Source organism: Penicillium argentinense, assembly GCF_028826775.1.
Source record: "Penicillium argentinense strain IBT 30761 chromosome Unknown utg000006l_segment0_segment0, whole genome shotgun sequence".
In the NCBI taxonomy this organism is placed as follows: Eukaryota; Fungi; Ascomycota; class Eurotiomycetes; order Eurotiales; family Aspergillaceae; genus Penicillium; species Penicillium argentinense.
In genome coordinates, this window is record NW_026622665.1 from 426,921 (window position 1) to 441,941 (window position 15,021).

Here is a 15,021-nt window from a genome sequence, read left to right on the forward strand (position 1 = left end):
GTGAAATGCATTATGAATCAATTATAATTCGTGCTGAACCGTGCATACTCAAAGTCAGCCGGCGTCAGACATCTCTGACGCTCACCAAATGCGTATAGACCAAGCATCATGCCAAAGAAAGGAGCTCCGACTGGTGGAGCCTTCGTCGCGGCTTCATTGGAGGTGGTTCCGATTTGCACTAGGTCTGGAGATGTTGACTCCCGGTATCCAAACTGATAACTATCACCGCAGACTATGTAGAGTGTCACGTCGGATGTCAAATCCAGCTCATGCTCCAAGCTGTCGACTCCCGGTTCATGAAAAAGAATTACCCGCTTCTTTCCTCTTTTTCGAATCCCGAGAGTGGTGTATGTGAAATAGTTCCACCACAAAACAGTGCCAGCTTCGCTGTGTTCAGAGGTTGGATGGAATGAGAGCTTTGTTTCCCAGGTGGAGTATCGATGAATCTGCTTGCGTAGAAACATAGTCGGAGAGGCTGGGACGGAAAGATTGTACGGCCCACCGTAGAGCCGGAGAAAGTTTGGTCGCTCCGTCAAAGAGAAGTCAACCGTGAATGGTGTGTCTGCGACAAAGTCAGAAATGTTCAGCATATATGAACGAGGGACTTACTCTTCCTATACCAACCAATCTGAAGCTTCGGACTAGAAAAGTCATCTTTCCACATGACCGGGACCTCGTGCTGATAGAGACCAGGTCCAGTGGATTGAAGAGTAATCTTGTTTCCCCCGTTGACTACAGGCCAGTCATTCACCCAGGAAACCGGAGCCAGGAATGTCTCTCGTCCTGGAAACGTCAGTCAAGTTGAAACGATGATGTTGTGAGTTCACTCATCCAACGTACCCAGGACGGACTCCTCCCATTTATCCCATCGTCGCCACGGCCTGACGCCAAGAAAAACAGCCCACCATTTCCCATCTGCATCCTCGACTAGATCCGCGTGACCCGTATTCTGCACTTCGTCTTCAAGTCCATTGCGCCAAAGAGGATTGTTTGGACCAAGTACCCACGGCCCAAAGGGTCCATGTTCACTTCGACTTACCCACTCACAATGACCACTTTCGGTTCCCCCTTCAGCCGTAAATAGATACCAATACAGGCCTCTCTTGAAAATGTGAGATCCCTCCGCGACCCCAGAAGAGGACTCACGAATCAACTTTGGCTCGGATGTGGAGTGCCCGGTTTTCAAATCAACTGTGCATATATGGATAGCGAAGTCCTTCAGCTTAGCTCTGGGGGTGCGCTTGACCTTTCGATAAGTCGAGGAAAGATAAACCGTCCCATCGTCATCCCAGAAAAGCTGATCATCTCAGTAAACCTCTCAGAGAATAACCCATCTAGTCAATGAGAACTCACATCCTGATCAAATCCAACTTGATCAAAATAAACCGGATCCGACCAAGAATCATCATCCCAAATGTTATTCGTACAGACATAAAATCCCTGGGGCCAGACCCGATCATCTTCCTGTGGTCGATACCGCTGGAAGCTCGCAGCGACGATATAATACAATCCGCGATGATATCGGAGTGTAGTAGCCCACACGCCGCCCCCAGGTTCCGGCGTGTGGATTTGAAGCTGGCTAGTTCTTGTCAAGGCATGACCGATTAAATCCCATTTGATTAAATCGTTGCTGTGGTAGATCGGTGCTCCGGGGAAGTACTCGAAGCTGGATGTTACCAAAAAGAAATCAGAGCCGACTCGAATGATGGAGGGGTCAGGATTTGCGCCTGGTATAATGGGATTTGTGAAGCTCATTTTGGACTGATCTGCGATCTGTAGTCGAAGTGGTGCACTGCATTGTTTTTATTGCGGAGAAACTGGGGGCTGGTTGCTGATTGGTGGATAAATACCTAGGTAAGCTTGATCCCATCGCGGGGAAAACATAATTGCCACGTGCTCTCAATTTACATGAACTCGAGTGAGGATGAAACCATTTTGTTAAGTATGTAATCAAACCGTTCTCGCAGAGGAGACGATCAGCTACCCAGAGCAGAGTAGGGAAGCTGCAACTCCACGTGCTCGGCACGTTGCATAAGCATGCAAACTTCAGCCAATAGCGGCGAGAATAATCGATCATCAATAAAAAGTACTGTTTGCGAGTTTCAATAATAATCCATCCCATGGATGTTCTGTGTGCGTCACCTGGAAGTCAGGCCCGTTCGCTGTAATGGCTAGAACTGCACCAGCGTGGGTTGCATGACTCTTGCAGGAACACTTGGGAGCGCCAGTGGCGAAGGTGGCTAACGCGGGAACAGCAAAGTTTAATCGTCGAGTATTGATTGTATTGATTGACAGATTTTGCGGCTAAAGTCGTCACAACCCTGTAGATATATCAACGGATGTGGGCAGGCGGCAAGCTTGAATAGGAAAGCACCGACAGCAACGCATGGTACCTCAACCGATCGGCGGTACCAGGACCACATTGTGACCAGGGTTTGAATCACAAGAGTACCGTACTTCTTGAATTGGACTACATGATAGTACGCTTGAGGCGTGGGTTCGTGTTTTTGGGATCGGGTGTTGTTTATTTGTTGCTTTTTGTCATCCTCCGCCGCCTCCTGGAAAATATATCTCAATGGAGCAACGATCGAGGATTAACAGAGTGTCACGATCAACCCTGCAGTTCCTACATAGCTCCATGTCGACAGCTGTGTAAATCGACCAACCTGGCCCTTGGGTTTCTGTAGGGCAGCTCCCACGCCATTCACCAGGTGTTGATAGTGTCGCCTCCACCCCACATCCCCGCACGCACCGCATGCGGCCAAAACTCCGTGCCGCCAAGCAACCACATTCGGATTTTATGAGTCAGTGTGATCGCATTAAGTCAACAATGACTGTCTAGTCTGCTTCTCGTAACATTTGAAATATCCAGTCGCGAAAGACATCTGCCCAATCTCAACCTACTTCTTCGCCTGCCTTTCGCTGCTGGTCGCGGAGTACCATCCAGGGTTAACCATGACGTCGACCTGTGTGATTGAGGACCAGTCGCGCGAAGCAAACAGAATCACGCTCGAGGTGTTGCCTCCGAGTGAGCGTTTAGGAGCCGTTAGCGATGCGACTGACTCGACTGGAGATACCTTTCCAGCGCTGGAGAAGTGGAATGAGCCGCGCATCAATACCTATCGCTCGTTCTCGACGTTCTGGAGCTTTCTGGTGATGGGCGCAAATGATGCTGCATACGGTGTAAGTCAACAAGAAACTACTACTTCTGTGAAAATTGGAAACGACCTGGTTGAAATCATACTGATTTACTGCATCAACAGGCCTTGATCCCATACGTATGACCGACCCTCAGACATGCCCCTCGACATGAACTAACAGGCCCAGCTCGAATCCTATTACCACCTCTCCTATACTATTGTCTCGCTCGTCTTTCTGTCACCGTTAGTGGGCTACACACTCGCTGCCGTACTCAACCACCGCATCCATACAAAGCTGGGTCAGCGAGGGCCAGCCCTGATCGGACCAGTTTGCCATCTGCTCGCCTACGTAATCAATTGCGTCCACCCGCCCTATCCAGTCCTGGTGATTTCCTTCATCTTCGCTGGCTTTGGGAACGGACTAGAAGATGCGGCATGGAATGCTTGGATCGGCAACATGGCTCACTCGAATGAGTTGCTGGGCGTGCTCCATGGCGTCTACGGAGTGGGCGCGGTGTTGAGCCCACTGATCGCAACTTCGATGATTGCCCGCGCTGAGATGCCCTGGTATTACTTCTACTACGTCATGGTGGGTATTATCTCTCGCTCTCACTGCGAATGTCAATAACAAATCCCCCCAGATTGGAGGTGCCTTCATCGAGCTCATTACCTGCGGCGCGTGCTTCTGGAAGAGCACAGGCGCGGTATTCCGCAGGGCGACGATTGAGCCAGCTGGCGAAGAGAACAACGGTGGTTTGCGAAAGGCGCTATTCAGCTATCCCTCTGCGCGTGTTACCTGGTTATGTTCCCTCTTCTTGCTAGGATATGTCGGGGTCGAAGTCGCACTGGGCGGATGGATCGTCACGTTCATGATTCGCGTGCGCCATGGCGAAGCCTTTGCAAGTGGCTTGACAGCCACTGGATTCTGGCTGGGGATCACAGTGGGACGGGTCGTGCTAGGATTCGTGACATCGAGGATTGGAGAGAAACTGGCAGTTGCGGTAGATACCCCTACTTACCCCGTGGCTGACAGAACTAACGAACTGCGACCGCAGACATACATTGTATTCTCGATAGCCTTTGGTCTTATCCTCTGGCTCGTTCCGCAATTCTATGCCTCCGCCATTGCCGTCTCGTTCCAGGGCTTTTTCCTAGGCCCGCTCTTTCCAGGAGTTGTGGTGATGATCACCAAACTGTTGCCACGGCACCTTCACGTCAGCTCCATTGGATTCGCTGCCGCGTTCGGAGGATCGGGCGCAGCGATCTTGCCATTCGCCGTGGGTGCGCTGGCACAGGCAAAGGGTGTGAGAGTGCTACAGCCATTCATCATCGGTTTGTCGGGGGCCATCTTTTTGGCGTGGGTCGCTTTGCCGCGGGTGTCGAAGGTGCGGAGCGAGTAAATATGGGATAATAATGAAATGATGCGGTCGCCTGACATGTGGCAAGTTCGCTGGCCCTACACAATGACGAGTTCGTGAGCAGCCACGAGCCCTAACATGGCCGTCTTTCACAAGCGTCGCGTCCTGCAAGCATGTGAACATGTGAAAGTCGGGATCTTCTTATCTGATCCGAGTCCTTAAGCCTCCCGAGCCGCTCTGCTCCGATGCGCTTTTTGTTTTTGCTCCTTTTGCGAGACCATGATATATGTTTTGTGTCTGAAAAGCGTTATGAAGAATAATGAACTGCATTCTGATTTTGCTATCTTGCCTGAAAGAGAGTGTTGTCTCCTTTCCCTCCTTTCCGACGTCATCGGCCTGCCCCGAAGACCGGAGCAAGAGCCTCAGGCCGTCGGCATATCTATTCGACAGGCGGCACTTACCTCTGCGATCGTAAACATGGCAAATGCAACCCCTATGGAATTCTCCATGTATGTGGCTCAGCTCGGCGGTCAAAATACATCAGCCGAGGTCAAATTCCAGGCACCCCTCGACGCCGGATGGCGTTCGGGTCTCGCCGTGGAACAGCCGATCGGCAGGTCAGACGATCAACGCCAGCACACTACTTTGTTTAACCAAATCTCACAGCGCCGCGCTATTCCCAGTTCAGCCGGTGGCCGACTTCGGGTTGGATGACCCCGGGACTGCCCCAACCGACAACCCCGCAAACCACCCCTTGGCGGGAGATTCTGGGGGAATCAATTGAGACGGAGTGTATTCAGCAGGACATGCGAGAATGTAATTAGATCTCAACCGGCTGTAAAAATGACCGTCTGGACGTAAGAGTGTGATTTTCCTCCCAGTGCGATTCGGTGTTCTTCGGCGCCTTACCCGATTGGGTCAGCCTCGGCACTTTCCCTTTTCGTGCGCGGCCCTCGGCCTGGACGTCAGTCGCGCCTTCCGCCGTCCGCACTTCCCCATGGGCCCTTAATATCTGGTCGCCTCCCCCGGGTTTCCTCTCCATAATTCTCCTCTGCCATACATCATGCCTTCTCCTCCTCCAGACTGGGTCAAGGCTCTCAAGCCGTCAGGCCCGCAAGGTTCTGAGCTGCTCGCTCAAGAGCGCGCTCAATCCAAGATCAATGTCGACAAGCTGTCCGAGCTGCTGCACACCAGGGAGTTCCTGCAGCGCCAGGAGCAACTGGTGAAGCTTCTCCAGCCGGAGAAGGTCTTTGACAAGTCCCAGAACCACACCCTGGGCCGTGTCGAGCGTCTCCAGCGGTCGCTGGCCAAGGCCAAGCGCCTGCAACAGCTGGCCGAGCAGCACCAGTGGTCCATGGAGGAGCTCCATGCTGCCAATGAGCTGATCGGTGAGCCTACTCCATATGGCCTGCACGCCAGTATGTTCCTGGTAAGTTCAACTCCTTTGATTCCGTAAAAACAAGTCTGGACAACCGGAGCTGACAGCCGATTTTATAGGTGACTCTCCGCGAACAAGGTACCCCCGAACAACACAAGCTGTTCCTCGAGCGTGCCGCCAAGTACCAGATCATCGGTTGCTACGCTCAAACCGAGCTGGGCCACGGCTCCAACGTCCGTGGCCTGGAGACCACCGCCACCTGGAACCCCGAGGACAAGACCTTCACCATCAACTCCCCCACTCTGACCTCCTCCAAATGGTGGATCGGATCCCTCGGTCGCACCGCCAACCACGCCGTTGTTATGGCCCAGCTGTTTATCGGTGGAAAGAACTTTGGCCCTCACCCCTTCGTGGTGCAGGTCCGTGATCTTGAGAGTCACCAGCCGCTGGAGAATGTCTACGTTGGTGACATTGGCCCCAAGTTCGGCTACAAGTAAGTGACCTCTACCTTGAATAGTTAGGTGACAGCGACTAATGATCTCTGCAGCACCATGGACAATGGTTTCCTGCTGTTCAATAACGTCAAGGTCCCCCACGTGAACATGCTGGCCCGGTTCTCCCGCATCGACAAGGACACCAACAAGTACATCCGCCCCGCCCTCCCCTCTCTCGTCTTCGGTACCCTCACCTGGGTGCGCTCCAACATTGTCCTGCAGTCCGGTGGTGTCCTGGCTCGTGGTGTGACCATCGCCACCCGCTACGCTGCCGTCCGCCGTCAGTTCCAGGACCGTGATGCAGATTCCAGCTCCGGCGAGATGCAGGTCCTGAACTATAAGATGGTGCAGGTCCGCCTGCTTCCTCTCCTAGCCTCCATGTACGCCTTGCACTTCACTGGCCGTGGCATGATGAACCTGTACGAGCAGAATCAGCAGCGTATGAAGGCCGCTGCTTCCCCCGGCCAGGACAACCGGGGCGCTGGTCCTGAGGAGCTTCGTGCTGGTGCTGACCTGCTGGCCGACCTGCATGCCACTTCCTGCGGTCTGAAGGCCCTTGCCAGTACTACTGCCGGTGAAGGTCTGGAGGTCTGCCGTCGTGCTTGCGGTGGCCACGGTTACAGCAGCTACAGCGGTATTGGATCGTACTACTCTGACTACCTCCCTACACTGACCTGGGAGGGTGACAACTACATGTTGACCCAGCAGGTGGCCCGCTATCTACTGAAGTCTGCCCGTGCTGTTCTGTCCGGCAAGGCCGCCGACAACGACACCAGCCGCATCCTTCGCACCTATCTGGACCGCCGGGAGAAGGGTGCCTCCTTCGACATTCTCGAGAACGACGCCGATATCGTCGACGCCTTTGCCTGGCGCACCGCCCACCTGACCTTCGAGGCCCTGAAGCACCGTGACGCTGAGAAGCGCTCATGGAACAGCCTCCTGGTCGACTTCTGGCGCCTGTCCACTGCCCACTCGCAGTACCTGGTCGTGAAGAACTTCTACGAAGCCGTCTCCTCCCCCAAACTCTCCCAATCCCTTGATAATGAGACCAAGACTCTCATGCACGCTCTCTTCCGACTCTACTCCCTCCACACCCTCGAGCGCGAAGCCGCCGAGTTCTTCTCATCGGGCGCCGTCACCGTCCGCCAGATCAGCCTGACCCGCACCTCCGCAGTGATGAAGCTGCTTGACGAGGTCCGTCCCCACGCGATCCGCCTAGTGGATGCTTGGGCCATCCCTGACTGGCAGCTCGACAGCAGTCTGGGTCGCTCTGACGGAAACGTCTACGAGGATCTGTTCCGTCGGGCTAGCCAGGAGAACCCAGTCAATGACTTGGTGTTCGACCCCTATCCCTGGAACGCGGCTGTTCTCAAGAACGAGCCCCCGAAGAGCAAGCTCTAGATATCCTTTGATGTTTTTCGATTCCCGATGATGTATTCTTTTTAAGTTTCCTGTATATGTGTTGGATGGCTAGACTAGAGATAAGAAATAGATCTCATAGAATGATTAGAAGTCTCTCTGAAAGCTTTGTAGAGCCTGATGTATGAACATTTGAATTTAGAAGAGTGCCTTCCAGAGAGTTAAAAAAGGGAGCCAACGGAGAAAAGGACCGAAAATGGCCTCAGTGTTCAGGATCAGTCTCAGATCGAAAAAGAGGAGGTGAGAGGGAGGTTCCTGCTCGAGTGCCCAACATAGAGCTTATACTCTCCATCCTGCAAAGCCCACTGCTGAGCATTGACATCCCAGCTACTCAAGTCGCGTCTCTTCAGGGAGAAAGAGACGGTCTTGCTCTGCCCAGACGCAATAGAAATCTTCTCAAATCCACGCAGCTGACGAACTGGACCCCCAGGGATTCCCAGATAAAGCTGAGCAACCTCATCACCATCCACACTCCCGGTATTCTGGATCTCCGCGGTGACCGTAATCAGCTCATCCCACAGACGCGGGTTTCCACCCTCGACAATAGTCGCATTAGGAGGATACTGCGATGTATCCTTATCAGACTTCTGCATCTATAGACTAGAGTACTTGAAAGTGGTATAGGACAATCCAAATCCGAACTCAAAGCGCGGCGTAATCCCCTTCTTATCGAAGGCGCGATAATCAATGAATTGACCTTCGGTAAAGTCATCCTGTGGGAAAAGCCAGTACTCGCCCTCCGGTTGAGCAGGCGAGATGAGGGCACCGTAATCCGAAGCCTTCTTAGCCACAGTGTAGGGGAGACGACCAGAGGGGTTAGCGCGACCGTAGAGAATTTCCACAAGCGAGCGACCTGTATCCTGACCAGGGAGGTGGGCAAAGATAGCAGCCGTAACATTGTCATTCTCGATCCAGTCGTCCACGATCCGGATACCGGCATTGTGAGAGATGACCATCGTGTTGGGGCAGTTGCTCGCCACGTTTTTGATGAGCGTGTCACTGTACTCATCGCTCAAATCGGGACGATCATATCCCTCGTTGGCATAGCTGTTCACAAAAACAAGACAAACATCAGAGATAGTATCAACCTCAGGATTCTGATCGTAGAAGTTGTACATGACGGAGGTGTCATCCTCATAGGCCTGGCGCAGGATAGCATCAATAGGGCTATCGACGTACGCGGCAGAATTGGCACCGGAGCCACCAGCAGTGTAGAGAGTATTGTTCTGGTAAAGAGGACTTTGATCCTGTTGCGCTAGAGATACTTCCAGGAAATCGGGACCGTTAGCGTCGTAGCCGAAGACCGAGATCATCTTAGGAGACTTGAGAGGAAGGGCGTTGTTGATGTTCTTCAGCAAAACGTGGCCTTCAACTGCGCTTTGCAGCAGGACGGACTTGGAGTCTGCGGATTTACCGACGACCTTTTGGTGTGGTGCTGTGATGTCTGCTGGCATTCCGATACCGGGGTTCGGGATGCCTTCTTCTTGGTTGAGTTGGTACCATGTTGCCATGATACTAAAATCATGATTAGCAGCAGTTCTTTGGCCAAGGAGTGAGGTCTGGCTTGTTATTTACCGGGTGACCATATCGTCCAATCTGGATGCCTCCATCGAGCCGTTCTTGATTGCAGTCGTGAGGTTGTCACCCCAAGTATCAGAAGAAGGCATTACCATGTCCAGGCCTGCATTGGCGCCTGCAATTCCAGCATGTTGCGCGCCCCAGTCGGTGATCACATAGCCTGTTTCCGGTTAGGCTTGCATATGTAAAAGCGATTTGCGAGTCCAAACTCACCCTGAAAACCCAACTCGGTCTTGAGAAGTCCATTGAGAGTCTTGCTGTTCTGGCACCCATAGGAGTTGTTGATGCGCTGATACGAGCACATGATCGAAGCACTCCCAGCGAGAACCGCATCCTGAAAAGGCCAAAGGTATAGTTCGTGCATGGATTTGTCATCGATGTTCGACGAGACGGCCTCGGTGTACTCGCCCTGTTCATTATTGCCGGGGTTTCGGTTGGTCTCTTGTTCGTTGGCAATGTAGTGCTATTGTCATTAGCCGGGTTCTGAGTTTGGATAGAAGATGGAGTACCTTGGTAGAAGCCCCGACCCCTGATGATTGGATTCCGTGAACAGTCTCGTATACTAGTTTGCCAGAAAGGTATGGGTCATCGGCGAAGCCTTCCCAGTTGCGCCCACCCTCGGCGATGCGGCCAAGAGGGCCGACAACGGGGCCAAGGAGGAGATTGACACCCTTCCGACGGAACTCGGCACCCATGTGGGCTCCGCGTTGCTTGGCGAGGCCCTTGTTCCAACTTGTCGCGAGTTAGTATTTGACTTAACTAGGGGTGCTTGCTTCACTCATACCTGGCTCCCACATGTAGTCCACTCGGCCAGCTGTTGACATAGTCGGTTCCTCTCTGCGCTAGCAGTCAGAAGTATACCACAATGAATGTACTCGGAGACATACCAGCCCATTTCCAGCATCCGAGACGCAGAATCCAGGGAAGCCCAGGCGCTCAATAGGCGAGATGTTCCCCGAGCATCCATTGCTGACTGAGGTACCTGCAGTCAAGTTCAATTTCTCCTTGTCCGAGAGCTTGCCAACGAATTCCTTTGCCTTCTGATACGCAGCGGCCCACTCGCCAGACCCGGTTCCCTCGGCTGGGAATTAGAAAGTTAGCGATTGAGCACAAGCGCGGGAGGAAGGGCAGCGTACGGGACGGATAGACGGGTGGAGATTGGCCGTAGAAGTAGGTGTCACTTGTGATATTCTCAGCCTGAGTAACCAAGCTCAGTGAGAGGCTGAGAAACAGCCCAAACGAGTAAGTCTTGAGACCCATGGTTGCGCGTGGTTGCTGTAACTCGCATGTGCCATCACCTTCCAATTTATAGACTCGAACACTCGGATAGCCCCGAGGCCGAACGTGTCCACGACGAAGTGAACAAAAGCTCTCTAGTAGCCTTTTTTAGTCTATGCCTCAAGCTCGGGCGGTATTGATCCGGGATAATATCGGGTATTCGAGAAGAACCAGGTTCACGCAGGCAGGGGAGGCCGTGGGTTGTCGCCGGGTCAATTCCCATCCGACTCGAATGCGGAGAACATTGTTGAAGAACAAGCTGATATTAGCGGATGTGAACTTTCAGGGGACAGACGCGGCAAACATGTCGCGTCTGTCGTACATTCCACGAGGGATTGACTTGTTAGAGCAATCCGCATGCCGATCGGTGTGATCGGATCGTGCCATGTGTAGCATGATAACGTGCCAGTCAGAGGTGCACTTTGGAGAATCAGGTAATGGGCGAGGTCGATCTTAAAGCACAGATCCCCGGGGTAGCATCGTCTTGTTTACGGTCGTAAAGGGCGGTCTCGCCCGCTTCCCCACTTCTCCGCAAAGTGTGGGGTCTGCGTGAGGATTCCTTGTAGGTCGCACTACCTGCTGCTGGCCCCAAGTGAGAAATGAAAAGGAAACGACCTCGAAAAAAATTGAATGAGGGCTACTATCGAAGGGTGCGAGGCCGGTACGAGTTTAGAACCATAACATAACTTCGACATAATTGGCAATGCTCCTTCGAACACTGCTCTCCAGCTCATCCAAAGCTGTATCACGACATTCCCGCCTTTCATCAACGATTGCATCATACTCCACCATGTCCTCTGATACAAGTTGAGGATACACCGGATACTTCAAGTGACCCCGCTGCGTTCAACGCTCCAGGCACGCTACAGCTTATGCATGAATGCATTAAGCGCATGATTAATGTCTTGGTAAATTTATTCTATTGGTGGAAAGCTCAGTGATGTCTACTCGTTGAAGAAATGCCTACCGACCCGGCAATGATTCTCGGAAGAGCAAACATGGTGGCTGATAATCGCATGATGTGGGGCCGATTTTCTGAAGATTGTATTTCTATAGAAACGAGTAGAGTATGAACAAGAATCAAAATACCCTCGACCACAGGCCTAGTCACGTAGCAGCTCCTCGTATACTGGCAGTTCCCAGTTTGTGACGACATCGGATTGAAACCGGCTCAAAAGATCCAACCTCAAGAAAGAGGCCACCCCCATCAGATGGTTCATGACAGCGATTCCAAATGCTGTTGCCGAGACTCTCTCCCAAATGCCGCCATTCTCAAAAGATACTCCTTTTTGAACCTGACTCATAAAAGGCTGGAACTTCTGTTCGTAGGCTTCCAGGGCCCCCAGCAGTTGGTCAGGTGTACCTTGTGTTTCCTTAGAATGCGAAGACGAAGAATTCCTGCAGTGCCTCCCAATCTCGCCAGCCAAGATGTAAGCCCCGACAATACCAGAAGTGGTACCCATTCCCGTCATTGCTGTTGGACAGTAGGCAGCATCTCCAACAAGTGTAACACGACCACGAGACCAATGCTCCAATCTAACCTGGCCCATTCGCTCGCAGTAAAAATTGTCGGAACCCTTGAGCGACTCCAAAATTTCATCAGCCTTCCATCCGGCGCCTTGCAGCATCTCAGTTAATGCCCCCTTTTGCTCCGTGACACTTCCTGCCAATGCCTTCTTGAGCCGTTCGGAGTTGGTTTGTCCACCAACATAGGCCTGGACCTCGCGCGCATTGTGTCTTCGAACCATGATGCCTCGCTTCCCAGTCGCCATATAGTTTGTAGCGACATATTCCTCGTCATCTTCAATGGGCTTTGGGAAGGTGAAGTACCCAACATACATTCCATTGAGTGGTCGGAATGCATCGGCAGCCTCATCTCCAAGCATCAATTTTCGAGTACGCGATCCAAGGCCATCCGCACCAACAACCAGATCAAACTGGTTCGACGTGCCATCCACAAACCTCACATCAACAACATCACTTTTCTGCTCGAAGCTCGCAATCGACGTCCCAAAAACATAGCTTGCCCGCGCCTTGGCGACATCGTATATAATCTGACACAAATCCCCCCTCATAATCTCAAAGTCGGAGCTGAATCCAAGTTTGACGTTCGAGGAGTTGCTAGCGGGAAAGTACGCGCGTCGTCGGCCCTTTTTGTCGACCATTTGCATGCCTTGTTCTGGAATCGAATGCGCACGAAATGCCTCCTCGAGACCCATCCGCTTCATGACCGCGACACCGTGGCTGCGGAGGTCGACTTGGAGGCCTGAGACTCGAAGCTCGGGGAATCGCTCGATGATGGTGACCGCGTGGCCTAGCTTTGAGAGCCAGAAGGCAAGGGCGTTGCCTGTGATACCGGCGCCGCTGATGAGGATCTTCATTGCTTCAGGAGCGTGTGAGATGACAGGCGCATAGAAGTTGACATAAACTAAACTCAAGCTGTTCGTTTGATTTGCAATGAAGAGAAAAATTCCGGTTTAAATACTACCCTTTCGAACGCGTCGGCAAATTGCTTCGACCGACTATCTCCGCCTGTTCGGTCGTAAGCGGCCATAACGACGTCTTATCTAAGCTTACTCTAGACAACTATGCATCCAACTCTAACCTATTCCTAGTAGCTTGTTCAAGGCTCTCCACGTTTTGAACATAAGGTTCGGTCCTAGAGTTCATTCGTCGAGTTATGTTAATTACAGCATGCTGATAGAGGAAACAATTCAAGCGAGACCCGCATCTGGCAAAAGGAAATCCCAGTCCAAGCCCAAGTCAAACAAAGATCCCGATTCTCCCAAACCGTCATCAGGACCTCCAGATGGAAGACTTATGTCCATGGGGCTCGCTAAGGAACCTTGTTCAGCGCGCTTCTGCAAAATCCCGAGGCAGAATTCAAGGCTAGCCTTCGCACCCTCCGCTATGCTCAATTCATGGTCACCCCCCGTCTCTATCGCATTAACATGAGCGAGAATCATCTCCAAAAACATATGGCATTTGATATTTGTCTCGCCTTGTCGAATTCTCTCAGTGGCGAATGGGAGCATTTTGCTGACATTCTGTTTGAGAAACCCGATGTATCCCCGATTTCGGAGTAGAGTGCCGTCTAGTCGCTGGGATTCTGCTTGTGCCAGCAACTCGATGCTGATAACCGTCATAGCACACCATATTCCCTCTCTGAATAGACCCCCGCCCATTGCCATGAGAATATCGAAGCACATATCAGGCTCTGGTGATAGGATGGTCGTGGCTGCTTCCATGCTGGCCTTCAATGAGAAGGAGAAAAATGGATTTTCTCGAGCTGTAGTGGTGAACAAGCAGTGCAGGGGTATCATGAACCGACGCACAAGATAGTCAATGAGGTTTCGATTGAATCTTGGGATGCTGAGCTCGGAATTCTCTTTCAAGTATGTACTGCATGCGCAGCAGGCGTCAGTGAGCTTTGAGCTTAATTCGATGACGTCCAAGTATGAGATCTCTGATTTCAAATTGGTCAATAGCTTTACTATACGGAGTCGAACCGGAAGCGAGTCAAGCAGAAGAAGTTGCATCGAGGTAAGAGTATGAGTGCTTCGCGGGTGAAATGGCAGACTCTTGCTGGTCTCGTCCATTTCTGCGTCGTCAAGGTTCGAAGGAGGTTCAGTGTCAGACTCAGGAATTCCAGGTTGCATTGCTGAATCCAAAGACGCCTGCACCGTCATTTCAACAATAGTTGCCCATAGCCTTCTACGTACCTCGGCTTGTAGGACCGAGATACCCGAGAGATGCTTGGGGTCACGATGCAGATTGATCTGCATAGCCTTATGGATAAGTGATCCCATGGAAGTCCAGACAAGGTCGGCACCGATGGAGAATATTTGGCGCGCCAAAACTGTCAGGCAGTCAATTTGTAGGGCAGAGACACTCAGTCGGTCTTTTTCAAGTGGCCCCGCAAGCCACGCCTGAGCAGCATATACCCAGCGGTGAACCCTTTTGTGAAATTCACATGCTTCATCCTCTCGGGAGATAGCTAACCGGTAGGTAGTTGACCAGTAGATACTTGACCCTATCCCAATCACCAAAAGAAGTTTGAGACGCAGCTCAGTCGAAGCGCTTTGCGGATCATTCCAATATTTCTTGTACTCGGCCCAGTAAGTTGGTATATGAAGGATTCGATTCGTTGACTCGAAGTAGTTTAGGTATGTATTTGACATCGCATCCGATATCTCGCGGGAGGGTGGGACAAGGTCGACCTGGGGGTTCGATAACGTTCGGCTAGGTCGCCAAGTCTTGATACTTCTGGCTACAGCTTTGCATCTTTGGAGAAGTATTCGAGCCTCGGAAAGGACGACTTTTGATTCTTCGCCTTGGAATGAGTCGCCCTGACCTTTGCCAGTAGTTTCGGCGTA

At 52.1% G+C, this 15,021-nt stretch overlaps 7 protein-coding genes across 7 annotated transcripts; 2 read left to right on the plus strand and 5 right to left on the minus strand.

Moving 5' to 3' along the window:
* Nucleotides 1-17: 17 nt before the first annotated feature.
* N7532_007287 (glycoside hydrolase family 43 protein) lies at nucleotides 18-1,755 on the minus strand (the record flags this gene model as incomplete). Its single annotated transcript, XM_056619780.1, has 4 exons — nucleotides 18-562; nucleotides 610-783; nucleotides 841-1,297; nucleotides 1,354-1,755. 4 exons carry the CDS (start codon nucleotides 1,753-1,755, stop codon nucleotides 18-20), a joined length of 1,578 nt encoding a protein of 525 aa, XP_056473146.1.
* A 1,200-nt stretch (nucleotides 1,756-2,955) lies between these two features.
* On the plus strand, nucleotides 2,956-4,540 carry N7532_007288 (MFS transporter; the record flags this gene model as incomplete). Its single annotated transcript, XM_056619781.1, has 4 exons — nucleotides 2,956-3,183; nucleotides 3,264-3,278; nucleotides 3,322-3,729; nucleotides 3,782-4,540. 4 exons carry the CDS (start codon nucleotides 2,956-2,958, stop codon nucleotides 4,538-4,540), a joined length of 1,410 nt encoding a protein of 469 aa, XP_056473147.1.
* A 1,021-nt stretch (nucleotides 4,541-5,561) lies between these two features.
* On the plus strand, nucleotides 5,562-7,771 carry N7532_007289 (uncharacterized protein; the record flags this gene model as incomplete). Its single annotated transcript, XM_056619782.1, has 3 exons — nucleotides 5,562-5,927; nucleotides 5,996-6,369; nucleotides 6,424-7,771. The coding sequence occupies 3 exons, from the start codon at nucleotides 5,562-5,564 to the stop codon at nucleotides 7,769-7,771; spliced, it is 2,088 nt and encodes a 695-aa protein (XP_056473148.1).
* Nucleotides 7,772-8,010: 239 nt separating this feature from the next.
* N7532_007290 (beta-glucosidase) lies at nucleotides 8,011-8,382 on the minus strand (the record flags this gene model as incomplete). The annotated part of the gene is made up of 1 exon (XM_056619783.1): nucleotides 8,011-8,382. The coding sequence occupies one exon, from the start codon at nucleotides 8,380-8,382 to the stop codon at nucleotides 8,011-8,013; it is 372 nt and encodes a 123-aa protein (XP_056473149.1).
* N7532_007291 (glycoside hydrolase family 3 protein) lies at nucleotides 8,383-10,627 on the minus strand (the record flags this gene model as incomplete). The annotated part of the gene is made up of 7 exons (XM_056619784.1): nucleotides 8,383-9,304; nucleotides 9,365-9,527; nucleotides 9,581-9,830; nucleotides 9,877-10,099; nucleotides 10,152-10,204; nucleotides 10,255-10,448; nucleotides 10,504-10,627. The coding sequence occupies 7 exons, from the start codon at nucleotides 10,625-10,627 to the stop codon at nucleotides 8,383-8,385; spliced, it is 1,929 nt and encodes a 642-aa protein (XP_056473150.1).
* Nucleotides 10,628-11,748: 1,121 nt separating this feature from the next.
* Nucleotides 11,749-13,026, minus strand: N7532_007292 (Monooxygenase FAD-binding; the record flags this gene model as incomplete). The annotated part of the gene is made up of 1 exon (XM_056619785.1): nucleotides 11,749-13,026. The coding sequence occupies one exon, from the start codon at nucleotides 13,024-13,026 to the stop codon at nucleotides 11,749-11,751; it is 1,278 nt and encodes a 425-aa protein (XP_056473151.1).
* Nucleotides 13,027-13,359: 333 nt separating this feature from the next.
* Nucleotides 13,360-14,826, minus strand: N7532_007293 (fungal specific transcription factor domain-containing protein; the record flags this gene model as incomplete). Its single annotated transcript, XM_056619786.1, has 1 exon — nucleotides 13,360-14,826. The coding sequence occupies one exon, from the start codon at nucleotides 14,824-14,826 to the stop codon at nucleotides 13,360-13,362; it is 1,467 nt and encodes a 488-aa protein (XP_056473152.1).
* Nucleotides 14,827-15,021: the final 195 nt, after the last annotated feature.